The sequence below is a fragment of the Alternaria arborescens genome, assembly GCF_004154835.1.
Source record: "Alternaria arborescens strain FERA 675 chromosome Unknown contig_1, whole genome shotgun sequence".
Taxonomy (NCBI): Eukaryota; Fungi; Ascomycota; class Dothideomycetes; order Pleosporales; family Pleosporaceae; genus Alternaria; species Alternaria arborescens.
Window position 1 is genome coordinate 1,284,118 of NW_021167856.1, and position 13,939 is coordinate 1,298,056.

A 13,939-nucleotide genomic window follows, 5' to 3' on the forward strand; every position below is an offset into this window, starting at 1 on the left:
GAAACCAGTCTTATTCTTAATTATAATTCTCTGAAAGATGCGTTTCACAGACATCTTTGCTGTCGGTGTGGTGGCGCCTTTGGTGGCAGCTCACGGTGGAGTCCCAGGAGCACCTAAGATTTTTGGCCTACCCAGAGACTTGCTCGATGACTTCAAGGCTCCCGTTGCTGCCCGTACGCTTCGACACCCTGCTATGCCCAGGGGTGGCCTGTTGGAAACCCGCCAAGGTGGTCAGAACGGACGTTGTGGACCTAGCTTTGGCAATGCCAAGTGTGCTACAGGGTATTGCTGCTCTGGTGCCGTATGTTGGTCTTCAATCTTCGATATATGCAGTTGCTAACGGGAAAAAGGGATACTGCGGAACTTCGAAAGATCACTGCCAGGCTCCCGACTGCTTGATTGACTTCGGCCCAGCTTGCGATGCCAACAAAACTCCTGGTGGAGCTAGCACACGCAACGACCCTCGTCCTCAAAAGGGCAATGTCGCATACGGAGGTGGCGGTGTCTATGCCTGCAAGAAGGCTGGAACAGTCGCCATCACCTACGACGACGGTCCATACATTTACACCGACCGCGTCCTCGACCAGTTCGCTGCTGCTGGCTTCAAGGCTACCTTCTTCGTGACTGGTATCAACCTTGGCAAGGGCGCCATTGACAGCACAGCGCAATGGTCCAACGTGATCAAGCGCATGGTTGCCGAGGGCCACCAAGTCGCATCCCACACATGGTCCCACCAGGATCTCAGCATCATCACTGATGCGCAACGCTACGACCAGATGGTCAAGAACGAGATGGCCATCCGCAACATTATCGGAAAGTACCCTACATACATGCGTCCTCCTTACTCGTCTTGCAACACCGCCTGCCAGACTGTATTGAAGAACTTGGGATACGTCGTCAGCTACTTCGACTTGGACACGGATGACTACAACCAGCTCTCCAACATCCAGGTTGCCAAGGATAACTTCAAGAGGATTCTTGACTCCACAGCCGGTGGTCCCACCACGGGCTCCCGTCTTGCTATTGGCCACGATATTCACGAGCAGACTGCTCTCAACCTTACCGGATACATGCTTTCATACCTCAAGTCCAAGGGCTACCGTGGTGTTACCATGGGTGAGTGCATGGGCGAGCCTGAGGCGAACTGGTATCGCACTTCCGGCGAGGGTGGTGGCTCTACCACCCCTCCTCCTACCTCTGGCGGTGGCAGTGGCAGCACCCCTGTTTCCACTGATGGATCGTGTGGCTCTGGCAAGGGAACGTGTGCTGGATCCACTTTCGGCAACTGCTGCTCTCAGTACGGATGGTGTGGATCCTCTGCTGACCACTGCAGCGCCGGCTGCAACTCTGCCTTCGGTACTTGCACTGGCGGTGGCTCAACCACCCCTGCGCCAGCTCCTTCCACCCCAGCTAAGAAGGTCTCTACTGATGGTACTTGCGGATCTCAGGGAGGTGCTACTTGTGCTGGCTCGACATTCGGCAACTGCTGCTCGCAGTACGGATGGTGCGGATCTACCTCTGGACACTGCGGTTCCGGTTGCCAGAGCGGATCGGGTACTTGCACTTAGGAAGTTGCTGATGGGAGGAGTATCTAGATCGTTTGTGTAAAGACGACACCAGTGCTTCTACTGTTTCTATGTAAATACATAATATAATGCAAACATCAAAAAAACCGTACTTATCTGTCTTCTTCATTCGCATGTCTTGATTGTATGTGTTACTTATCCTACGTTGTTCTTTCCTGACTTCTGACGACGATACTTATGTTCGCTGATATGCTAACAACGACATCCTGTAATCATACTGTGCTAAGCTGCTATCCTGTCTCGCAAGTTCAGGTACTAAGCCATTACCAGCTATGGCTGCAAGATTACCTGAGGTACATATCGACGTCATGCGAGGTACGTAGGAAAGTCGGAAGTGTAGTGGCAGTTAGGCCGATACGGCCGTACCCCCTCGCTAGACTCTATCTAGTGAGTAGCTATTCGGCCACCTAGAGCGCCAAGCCTTGGTGACTAAGAATAATAGCTTGCTAGATGCAGAAACACTACACCATTACTTACTCTAAAGCTGCGTACATGGTACCAGTAGGTGCGGACTACAATGCCTGTCCATCAGACAGATCGAGGCGTTGATAGCGCTCTGTCCGTCGTCATACATTTCTATGATGCAAGCGACTCCGACTTCTGTCTTCGTCCCATGGACTCAAGGCTATAAAGCCGTCGTAGTATGACCATCATGTCAGACATCCAGACAGCAGGTCACAACATATTCTACTCGATCTACACCTCAACGGCTCTCAAAAAATTCACATCTTCCAGTTTGTCACCAAGTCCCTGGAACAAAGCGAACAGCATATCTCAAAATCACATTGCAATCTCTATCGAGGATTCCCGACCATGCAGGATATCGACTACTCCGCTACGACCGCACTCGTGACCGGCGGCTCCTCTGGGATAGGTCGTGCAATCGCAAAAGAACTCGTGAAGAGAGGTGTCCGTCAACTGGTTCTTGTCGCTCAGAATGAAGGAAGACTGGCCGAAACAGTCAGCGAGATTGAGGGTTCTACACCAGGAACGACCGTGCGCACGATCAAAACCGACTTGAGCCAACGAGAAGGCCCTGAAAATGTACAAAAGCAAGTCCAAGAATGGGGTTGGACAGTTGATCTACTGGTAAACAACGCTGGCTTCGCCAGGAAGTACTATTTCGCACGTAACCCCGAGACCGACACCTCGTTGGCTACTGTCGATCTTATGGTCCGTGCCGTCGTTGATCTAAGCCTCCGTTTCATGCCAGAAATGATAAAGCAAGGCAAGGGTGGCATCTTGAATGTCGGGTCCACTGCTGGGTACCAAGCAGTTCCATACACGGCAATGTATGCGGCTAGCAAGTCATTCCTTATGTCATGGTCCCAAGCGGTTCATCAAGAGAATCTTGAAACTGGAGTCCGAGTAGCTTGTGTCGTGCCGGGCATTACTCAGACCAATCTCGATGGCCAGGGGCATGGCGAAACGCGAGGTGCCATCGACAAAGTTGGCATCGATCAGCCTGAGGATGTAGCGAAGGTCGCGGTGGACGTATACGAAGCCAACGAATCTACTCGTGTAGTTGGCTGGAACAACAAGATTCAATCGACAGTCTTCAACCTGATTCCTGATTCCATCACCAGCGGCATTATCGCTTCGGCGCGAGGGCCACCAGAGGAGAAGTGAGCCAAAGGTGTAGGGTACGAATAGATGGTTCAACCAATACGCGGTGTCTCCGCGCAGCAGGGTAGTGTCAGGGTCAATAGTTATAAATGATCAACGCCAGCATTACAAGTTTTCTCTCATAGAGAGATACATCGTGTGATACGCAGCGTTTGCTTAACTCTGCTACATGCCTATGTAGTCTCGACTTTTAGCTATGCTCTACTGCAAAGAGATTAATCGCTTAATTTAGAGCGTCATCTTACTTATCTCAGGTTGTGAGGCTCTTGATACTATAACAAGAAAAACAATACGACACAATCCCAAAAGTAGTAGTTGGTGGGACTGACACATGAGCAGAACTTCATTGTCTGACTGGCCACCCAGTATGAGAAGTAAGTGGCTACGCAGTAGGTTTGAGATACATGTCTGAAAGCATTGAAGGGTTACCTAAAGCAAGCCATGTAGAATGATGAGTAAATCTCGGGTCTTTCATTGAAGAACCCTAGGTATTGCCACTGAATAAAGAGAATTAGAATTGTTTGTCGCCGGAATGGAGTGCTTTTACATGCTACAACGGCAATTGAATCATACAGCTTCGTCACTGATTATTTGTGAAGCCCATGCTAGTATTCTCTCTTCGATGTTTCTCTCCAACTCACATCATTTTCTGAAATCTTATTTTCATAACTTCATTAGAACGCCATATCAAGTGCAGTAATTGCCGAAAGCACTATTGTTCGCACACCATGGCGCTGGCGATAATTCCCACGATCATCGTCAGTTTTGTAGTTATCGTAGCACTACTCGGCACATACTACATTTATCAGGCATACAAGCGCGTGCGCTTCGCAATGCCAGACGTGGAGCGCACCCGCCATATCGAAAATCCCGAGCATCTCAAACAACAACCAATTCAACTACACGATATCGGGCCTCCACACCGGAAGTATCAGAGCGGTCAGTGGTATGGTTCCGAGAATGTGGTGCCCACACATGTCGCCGCTGTCGCGAAAGCACTTCCGCGTATCTCTGAGATCGAGTATACAGGAGGCGAGGGTCTCGTTAGCCCGCCTGGTCGGGTCTTCTCACTTCCCAAGGATATCGAAGGAGGTAAGAGAAAAGAAAATGGGCTAGATAAGTTTCAAGCACAAGATCTACACGCGGAAAGGACATGGAACTTTGTAACAGATGGCTACGGAAACTCAATGGTAGATCAGCCCGAATTGGTATCTCCAAAGCCTGTGCGAACAGTAACGCGGAACTCTCCAAAGGCTGAGCCTACAACTACCGCATACGACTCTGCACAAATAGCAGCGGCGAACATATGGGACAAGATGAATAAGGGCGAGCTACAACCCTCGCGACGCAAGGCAGAGAAGAAGATGTCGAAGTCACTGATCGCAACAGCACCGGAAGTACTTCGTGACCCTGCAGACTTTGAGAACGATGTCTTACAGGATATCGACCTTCGCAGCAGTACCAAAGAATGGGCAAAGGCCAAGGTTTCGTCTGCGTACGTCGCAAAACGCACAAGCAAGCGGGATTCTTTCGACAGTACGATCACAGCCGTCGATGCCAGCGATGTGAATATCGAAAGGCCAGCGTCATATGTCAAGTGCAAACAAAGTATAGACACAGACATCGTCAAGCTGCCGCAACCGCTTGACCGAACAGCCGAGGCACGCCGCAAGATTCTTGAAGCTAAGGAGCAGATGGCAAACAGAAAGAAGCGGGAGGAAGAAGAACGTCAAGCAGAAGAGCGAAGACAGGCAGAAGAGCAAAACCAGCGCGTGGCAGAACAGCAGAAGCTGTCTGAAGAAAAGAAACGACAGGACAATGAAGAAAGAGCCCGCTCATTGGCAGAGGTTACCAAGACAGAAGATGAAGACCTGTGTAATACGAATACTTCTCGGTCTCGAAGATCGTCCGCTAGCCGGAGATCCAATTCATCCACCAAGTCGAAAAGTGCGCGAAATAGTCGCGAGAGGCCTCTCCCGCGATCTCCTAAGCGGGCTTACACTTTCGCTAATGATACGACTCCATGCGTCAGTGACTCTATAACGAAGAAGCCCAGCAGTAGTCGTAGTCGCATGGCAAGAAGTATGAGTATGAATGACCGGGAAAGACAGGACACCAATGCAATAATGGCTCCAATCGCTGAAGGCAACGGTACTGATGATACTAATGAACGAGACTTGGAAAGTAGCAGAACAACTAAGATCGCAAAGCCGTTCTCTGACAGTATGTCAAGACGTTCTGATGGCTCCAAAACATCAGCATCATCAGGCTGTTCTTATAAGTACAACCATGGAAGACGCGCCTCTAAAGATATTCCAGAAAACCCATTCACTTCTATTCAAGATGCCAAAGTGTCTTTCGCGCCGACTCAGAGATCCTCAGGCTTATCTAGCATCGAGAGCCGGTCCCAAGCCCAGCGACGCTCAAACGCTTCCAGCAATGACAGTCGACTCAGCTCAGACAGTCGTCTAAGCCTCAGCCATCCCGAGCGCAACAACAACAAATCTAGTGCTGAGTTTCGTGCTTCCGCGGATAGCCAGAGTAGTACGCACTCGATCGCTGATCGTGGAAAACCAGAACGCAAGTCCTCATTTGCATCTCGCACACTTGGGAAACTTGGTCGTAAGTCTTCATCCTCGGAAAAGAAGAAGGAGAGTGGTTCTGCAGATTTGGTGCAGTTTGGGGAGCATGACGGACCGGGGATAAGAGGTGGAGCCATGGTGTTTGTGGCCGAGCCAGGGATGTCAGAGTCAGACAATGAACATGAAGACTGGAGACATCGAGATGGACAGGATGAGGATGCGGTGAGAATGCGTGGCGGTGCGGGGGAGAAGACGGTGGAGTCGGGGAACGAAAGTGAGGCTGGGGTGGAGAAGGACGGTGACAGCGATGCTGGCGAAGATGCACACTCTGATGACGGCCACTCCGAAGACGACAACTCGGAGGATGAACATTCAGAGGATGAGCCTTCTGAAAGCGATGGCGATATCGAGGAACAGGATTCCTCTGAAGATGAGGTTTTCGAGGATAATGCATCGGAAGACGAGCATCCCGAGTCTGAAGTCTCTAACGACGAAGTTTCCGATGCTGGTACATCGGACGACGAATCTGGTGATGAAGGATCGGATGGTGGAAATGAACAGACGTTGTTGCAGAAGCCAGCTAAGATCGTCTCGACGAAGACCATCGGCATGGTGAAGGCTTGAGGCCTTCTCACTTTTAGGTATTCTGCTGGCACGGCCTTCTGTCGTGTTCTTATTGTATTCTCATGACCTGATCTTATCGTCTCGGTAATCATGTTAGCAACTTCCATATTTTGTACAGATCCAAAGCTCAGCCCATAAACAAAGATTGCTTGAAACGTTGCGACCTCTCTTACATCGCTCGTGTTGTGCTCTAAACAGCATCGTCTACTCCACCGGGCGGTCCGCCAGCAACACCCGCTGGTCCAAAAGTACCCCGATGACTATGGCTAGCTTTCTTGCCTTCCGCCTCTTCGTCATCGTCGCCATCGTCGAACATAGCTTCGGACATAAACGGACTTTTTGCCCGAATTTGACGGCCTTTTATCAGGAGTACCACCGGCACCAAGCTCAGTGCCAATCCAACAAAGCCAAGTAAACTGCCTGCCCAGCCGAAACCGAGGTTCTGGAAAAGCGAGTAGGAAGCCAGAGGTAGAAAGGCGCCGAACAAATTACGCCCAAGAGATGCGGCGGAAAGCGCAGAAGCAGCGTACTTTTCGTAAGCATCGGTGAGATAGTTGACTACTCCCATGTAAATCGAGTAGATGCCTACACCCACTATACAGATTCCTATCGCAGGCACAATCCAGTGAATGGAGGGTCTGCATGTCCATCCATATAAGAACAGACCAGCAGTGAAGAGCAGCGAGCCAGGGATACTGGTGTACAAACGGCCCTCCGGGATAGGCTTCCCAGGACGTTCTTGGTTCTTGGATGCAGTTCTAAGATACAACCAATCCTGTATTGGATTGATGAGTGTGCCAATGAGCGCTCCGACAGTGATGGCTAGTTGAACCATACCTAGAAGGTACGTGTACGGAGTCAGTATATGTTTCACATGCACTTCGTGCATGGGCAGTTCTTACCAGTCTGAAAGGTGCCAAAACCGTAGCTTGCACTAAAAGTCTGTACTACCGAGGAAAAGAACAGGAACAGAATACCCCAGGCGAAACTAATCCATAGCGTGAAGAAAGTAACGACGGGCTCGGTGAGCAGCATCTTTGTGGGTCGCATGAAGGAGACCTTGAGTAGGCTGGCTATCGAAGGCTTGTCGAGCTCGGATTCCGCATAGACTTCACGGCCTGTGTCTTTGCGGATCTTCTGAGCGCGCTTCTTCAGGATGACGTCGCCACGGGTCTCCTTGAGGATGATGTAGAAGACGGGAATGAGCGCGGCATTGTAGATGATTTGAATATAGTAGATCCTATACCTGTGTCAGCGATGTAAGTCAAGTACGGGGAGATACACACCAGCGCCATGGAGATTGCAGTCCAGTAGATGGATAGCCAATCTGCACAATTGCACTACCGATAAACGGCCCGAGAGCGATACCAGCGACAGACGTGAACCCAAAGATGGACATTGGCAGACTTCGAGCCTTGTCACCTTTCCATACATCACTGATGCTACCACCAACAATGTTGATGGAAACCGAGGATGCACCACCGCCGAAAAATCGGGTAACAACGAGCGTTGCAAAGTTGTCAGCAAAGGCAGAGCCGAACAAGAACAACTCGAAAACGATGTAAGCAACCTTCCAGTTTGTTAGAATGGTTTGTTGTATATCGTCAATGCAGTAACTTACGAAGTAGCCGGGCATACGGCCAGTGTTCTCGGTCAAAGGTACGAACAGAAGTGGGAAAAGAGCAGCACCCATGTTCCAGCTGCACGTTGCCCAATAGAGATTTGGAAAAGGTTCATTTTGAACGCTGAAGCGAGTTGCCATCCATTCGTTACCAGCACCATAGGATCCAGCGGGGAGACCTGTCAAGATGGAGATAAAGCAAACCGTAATTGTCAAGAACCATTTGTACTTGGTAGACCAATTGAACCTGATTTTGGTCAGCGCTTGATTCACGCCATGAGATGATGCACGTACGGGTTATCGGGGTCTTGAGGGCCATTCCACGTGTGGAGCTCAACCTCCTTTCCATCTTTCATTCGCGTTGGCGTTTCCCTCTTACGCTGGGGTAAAGATGCACTATCTGAGGAATGTTAGCAAAGGCGTTTGCAGATCAATTGCGGACATACCATACCTTTGTCTTCATGGAGTGATGAGGGATTTGACATGATGTATGATTCGCTGCTAAAACGCTAGTAGACCATAGAGCAGACGAAGTTCGAGACGTGGTTGAAGTGAACTGAAGGCTGTTGCATCAGCAAAGTAGAACAATATGATGAACATGAAAAGTGATATCATAGCACAGTAGTTACCGTTTGCTGACCGTGTGACAGCGTTCGCCATCGGACCGGACCCCATACCGTTGAAATCAGTGGAACACAATGACGTTAGCGTGACCATACCTTGAAACTTACCATTGGCGTGGGAAGATCGTCCACTAACTGGCGCAAGGTTTGGAAAAGCCAAGAGAAGACTAGGGGATCTTCTATCCCAATTGTCGCTCCATCGTTGATTACCAATTGCGGATAGATCGGTTGTTCTGCTTTTTGGTCGCCGCCATCTCGGCGAGATCGCACATGATGGCCCAGGAGCAACGCCGTCTTGGTATACGAACTGTGACATCATGCCAGCCATTCAGTTTTATATAGTCGACATGGAGCTGTAATGCAATCTTTCAGACGCAGCGTTCGATACTATCAGACTTTTCCGTATTGCTGTCGGCAGCACAACCCGTGACGATCTTGGCGCTAGCTCAGAGTATCTCATGAGCGAGATAGCCCAAGACGAACCGATGCTTGAATCTTGTTGACATATACGCGTGTTAGTGCGGCAAATACGCGAAGTCATGGCTTCGAAAAATGCTCTCGTGTGCCCTCACGTGAGCACGCGATGGGTTTCGCGACGATTTGGATCGGTACCAGGCCTCAATGGCCCACGCGTGTGGCCTCCATCAAAGCTTCCTGGGGCTGGCATCCCTCTAGTGCATTGAGCTTCGTCGCGGGCCAAGACTTGAGCAAGTCGATGTTCGGCGTGCACGTCTACAAGACAATGTATAACGCATGCACGCGCGATACTCGAATCGGTTACTCAGGTCAACAGACGACACGGACAGACATGTCTCTACTAATGGCCCTAGCATGATTGCGGGGGTAGATGTATTAGTCGCGTATATATTGTACTTGGTAAGCAACCCTGGGCGGGCGTTCTTCGCTGTTTTCTATTGGATTCGATCATGTTCTACTAGATTGGAAATGTGGACGGACGAGCGTGAGAAGAAGCCGACGTCGGAATTTTACAAAGTGTGGCACAATGAAAGAGGGCGCGCAGGATGAAAAGAACAACTTTAGAGAAGGGGTTCAGATTGATGTTGATGTCAGAATGGGTGGGCGATTGAGAGATTGATGGTATTGGAAGGGGGAATGGCAGTGTCGCGTGTTGCCGAGGTTTTGCCATCGGGGCTATCGGAGGAGCTTGGGCGGTGATGATGTCGAGATTCGGAAGTCGCTGAGCAATTCATACGCCGCCACTACAACCTGTCATTCTTCATTGTACATCGCACAAACTCCTTATTATACTTTGTGGGTAATACACGGGTGCTACGTGATCCTGCGTGCATTCTTTTCATTCTTTGTATAGTATTACCTTTATCTACGCCCGCATAACGTGCCATCGTCATGTTCCAGAGCCAGAGCTTGCCGTGGCGGGCAGCCCTTCGCCAGGCTTCGCGCTCAAATGCTAGGAATATCACTACCAGAGCATCATCGCGACATCTCCCTGCCCAATGCACAGCATCGCTGGTCGCGAGACAACATGCACGATGCTCCTCGCCGCCCGCGGCACTCTTCGCATACCGCAGCTTCTCCACATCTTTGAGTAGACGAAAGGAAGACGATTCGAAGGCGCCACCGGAGCCGCTAGAGGAAACGAAGGAGGAAGAAACAGAAGAGTCCAAGAAGCTGAAGGAGCAGCAAAGAGCAGAAGAGCTCGAGGGCAAGAGTGATGCGCCTGAGCCAATACCCCCACGAGCGAGTTCTGGAAGAGGCAGCGCAGCAGGAGGAAGTGGTTCGGGCGGTGATGGCGGTGGCAAGAAACGGAAGGGCAACGACAGAGCGCTCGTCAAGCCCTCGATACCCGATGTCTACCCTCAAGTCATGGCGATACCGCTCGTCAAGCGCCCTCTATTTCCCGGATTTTATAAGGCTATCACCATCAGAGATAGGGAGGTTGGACAAGCGATTGCGGACATGGTCAAGCGAGGACAGCCTTACATTGGTGCCTTTATGTTCAAGGACGATGCTGCCGACAAGGACGTCATTCATGATCCCAGCGAGGTATACGATGTGGGGACCTTCTGCCAGGTCACGAGCGCATTCCCTGTAGGCGGCGATGACAACTTTGCCATGACATGCGTTCTCTACCCACACCGCCGCATCAAGATGACTGGGCTCAAGTCGCCACCGCAAGCCAAGGAGGAGCCATCGGTGGCTGAAAGCACTCTGGACGAGAATGCGGATACCCCAGAGACTGAGGCAGCTGCCCCGCAGAACAAGGGAGATGTTGTTGCTAGCTTTGAGGAGGCAACAGAGGAGGCCAAGGCAGCTCAGGGAGCATTGGTACCCACCATCCTCAAGGGTCGCAACGTCAGCATTGCCGATGTTGAGAACATGGTCGAGGAGCCATTCGATCTGAAGACCAACAAGACAATCCAGGTTTTGGTCAACGAGATCGTCAACACGTTCAAGGGCGTCGCACTGCTCAACCCGCTATTCCGCGATCATGTGTCGACCTTCTCTGTTCATACCACCATGAACGTTGGCGAAGATCCCGTCAAGCTTGCTGACTTCGCAGCTGCAGTTGCACAGGCTGAGTCACACGAACTTCAGGACGCGCTTGAAGAGATGGATATCGAGAAGCGTCTTAGCAAGGCGTTGGAAGTACTCAAGAAGGAACTCATCAGCGCCGAATTACAAAAGAAGGTTGCCGACGATGTCAATGCCAGGGTCACAAAGAAGCACCGCGAGTACATGTTGATGGAGCAAATGAAAGGCATCAAGCGAGAGCTTGGTATCGAATCGGATGGCAAGGACAAGTTGATTGAGAAATTCAACGAGAAGGCGAACAAGCTCGCCATGCCTGAAGCCGTGCGCAAGGTCTTCGAAGAGGAGATGAGCAAGCTGCAGGGTCTGGAGCCAAATGGATCAGAGTTCAACGTCACCCGCAACTACCTCGACTGGCTCACACAGCTACCCTGGGGTCTGCGTAGCGCGGAGAATTTCGGTATTCAGCATGCGCGAGAAGTCTTGGACGAGGATCACCACGGTCTGAAGGACGTCAAGGACCGCATTCTAGAATTCATTGCTGTTGGAAAACTGCGCGGCACCGTTGAAGGAAAGATCCTTTGCTTGGTTGGTCCACCAGGTGTGGGTAAGACGTCGATCGGAAAGTCCATTGCTCGCGCTCTGAACCGCCAGTACTACCGCTTCAGTGTCGGTGGTATGTACGACGTAGCAGAAATCAAGGGTCACCGGAGGACGTACGTTGGTGCGCTACCCGGACGTATCATCCAAGCTCTCAAGAAATGTCAAACTGAGAACCCGCTTGTGTTGATCGACGAAGTCGACAAGATCGGACGCAATAGCAACCACGGTGACCCAGCATCAGCTCTGCTCGAGCTGCTCGACCCAGAGCAGAACAACAGTTTCTTGGACCATTACCTGGATGTACCTGTCGATCTGTCAAAGGTTCTGTTCGTATGCACAGCAAACATGGATGAGACGATCCCGCAGCCACTACTCGACCGCATGGAGGTGATCCGACTATCCGGCTATGTTTCAGACGAGAAGATTGCCATTGCTGAGAAGTACTTGTCACCCGCAGCGAAGGAGATGAGTGGACTGAAGGACGCTGATGTCGTTCTCGAGAACGACGCGATTGTTGAACTCATCAACAAGTACTGTCGCGAGTCGGGTGTCCGAAACCTTAAGAAGCACATTGAAAAGGTATACCGCAAGTCAGCGCTGAAGATTGTCACCGATGTAGGCGAAGACGCACTCCCAGAAGCTGCAGCGCTTACTGAAGAGGGCAAGGCTGCGCAGAAGGAATCGGAGAAGGACAAGAGCGATCTCAAAGAGACTCCAGAGAACATCGAAGAGCAGACAACGGAGAAGCCGCGCGTCGCGCTCAAGATTCCAGACTCTGTTCACGTTTCCATTACCAAGGACAATCTGAAGGACTACGTTGGACCAGCTATCTTCACTTCAGATCGCCTCTACGACTTCACGCCACCTGGTGTTGCTATGGGTCTAGCATGGACATCAATGGGTGGCTCAGCCCTTTACATCGAGTCTATCCTTCAGAACGCACTCTCAGCATCATCAACACCTGGTCTTGAGCGCAGTGGATCTCTTCGAGACGTCATGAAGGAGTCGACGAGCGTAGCGTACTCGTTCGCTAAAAGCATTCTTGCCCGCGAATTCCCCAAGAACAAATTCTTCGAGCACGCCAGAATACATCTCCACTGCCCCGAAGGCGGTACACCAAAGGACGGACCAAGCGCCGGTATCACCATGGCGACCAGCATGCTCAGTTTGGCACTTGATAAGAAGATCAGGGACGACGTCGCCATGACTGGTGAGCTGACTCTTACTGGTAAGGTGCTGAGAATTGGTGGATTACGCGAAAAGACTGTTGCTGCACGGAGAGCAGGCGCAAAGACGGTCATCTTCCCACACGACAACATGAGCGACTGGCTCGAGCTGCCCGAGGTATGTTTCCCCACTTCTAATGACGAGCAGTGCATTTGCTGACACATGGCAGAATATCAAAGAAGGCATAGAAGGTCGTCCCGTGCAATGGTACAAGGAAGTCTTCGACATTGTCTTCCCAGACCTCGACAAGGACGCCGCAAACAGGATGTGGGAGAAAGAACTCAAATCTAAGAAGGGCGACCGCAAGAAGCGTGAGCAGAAGAAGAAGGAAGAGGAAGAGGAAGAGTCTGGTGAGGACGACGACTGAGCGATTCGCCTCTAGGACAGGATATGTGTAAGATACAGCGAACAGCGAGCTCAGCAGCGCAACGCATTAAGGGCGTTTTTTTTGCATAAGCATTGGCCAAAGCGCCATTACGATTGAACTGCATTGATAATGAATGATAACAATTCTCTCTTCTCAACGTGCGGTCCAGCATCGAAAGATGAGCGAAGTGATGGATGGTCACAATATGTGAGCGGATAAGAAGGAAGCATATCCAGCATGATCCCTTCTATGCTCTTCCGCTTTCCAAAATCCTGACAGCGGGACGGTCCGTACCTAACTACTCGTGTCACTTACTCTGGCTTTGATACATAATTATTTTCACGTTCAACTGCCGTGGTATGCAAAATTTCTAACGACACTAGCATCGTTTAAGGTACATATTCAGGGTCTCGACTGTTCGCTGGCAGTGTCTCAGGTACGTACCGATGATGTGTTTTCCCAACCCCTCGTAGGTTTCCGTACCTTTCGTGCATGAACCCCACCACGCGTGGCAGGGGGATCGTGGAATACTGCGCGTATCTGCAACGGGAGTTCTCGTGACGGTTACA

The 13,939-nt window shown here is 50.8% G+C and overlaps 5 protein-coding genes across 5 annotated transcripts; 4 read left to right on the forward strand and 1 right to left on the reverse strand.

The window, feature by feature from the left end:
* Window positions 1-37: 37 nt before the first annotated feature.
* On the forward strand, window positions 38-1,568 carry AA0111_g484 (hypothetical protein; the record flags this gene model as incomplete). The annotated part of the gene is made up of 2 exons (XM_028650886.1): window positions 38-301; window positions 351-1,568. 2 exons carry the CDS (start codon window positions 38-40, stop codon window positions 1,566-1,568), a joined length of 1,482 nt encoding a protein of 493 aa, XP_028512334.1.
* Window positions 1,569-2,399: 831 nt separating this feature from the next.
* Window positions 2,400-3,215, forward strand: AA0111_g485 (hypothetical protein; the record flags this gene model as incomplete). Its single annotated transcript, XM_028650897.1, has 1 exon — window positions 2,400-3,215. One exon carries the CDS (start codon window positions 2,400-2,402, stop codon window positions 3,213-3,215), a length of 816 nt encoding a protein of 271 aa, XP_028512333.1.
* Window positions 3,216-3,940: 725 nt separating this feature from the next.
* AA0111_g486 (hypothetical protein) lies at window positions 3,941-6,418 on the forward strand (the record flags this gene model as incomplete). The annotated part of the gene is made up of 1 exon (XM_028650907.1): window positions 3,941-6,418. The coding sequence occupies one exon, from the start codon at window positions 3,941-3,943 to the stop codon at window positions 6,416-6,418; it is 2,478 nt and encodes an 825-aa protein (XP_028512336.1).
* Window positions 6,419-6,608: 190 nt separating this feature from the next.
* Window positions 6,609-8,524, reverse strand: AA0111_g487 (hypothetical protein; the record flags this gene model as incomplete). The annotated part of the gene is made up of 6 exons (XM_028650918.1): window positions 6,609-7,255; window positions 7,321-7,658; window positions 7,705-7,988; window positions 8,040-8,286; window positions 8,334-8,439; window positions 8,491-8,524. 6 exons carry the CDS (start codon window positions 8,522-8,524, stop codon window positions 6,609-6,611), a joined length of 1,656 nt encoding a protein of 551 aa, XP_028512335.1.
* Window positions 8,525-10,030: 1,506 nt separating this feature from the next.
* Window positions 10,031-13,370, forward strand: AA0111_g488 (Lon protease; the record flags this gene model as incomplete). The annotated part of the gene is made up of 2 exons (XM_028650929.1): window positions 10,031-13,120; window positions 13,173-13,370. 2 exons carry the CDS (start codon window positions 10,031-10,033, stop codon window positions 13,368-13,370), a joined length of 3,288 nt encoding a protein of 1,095 aa, XP_028512342.1.
* Between the last annotated feature and the right edge of the window lie 569 nt (window positions 13,371-13,939).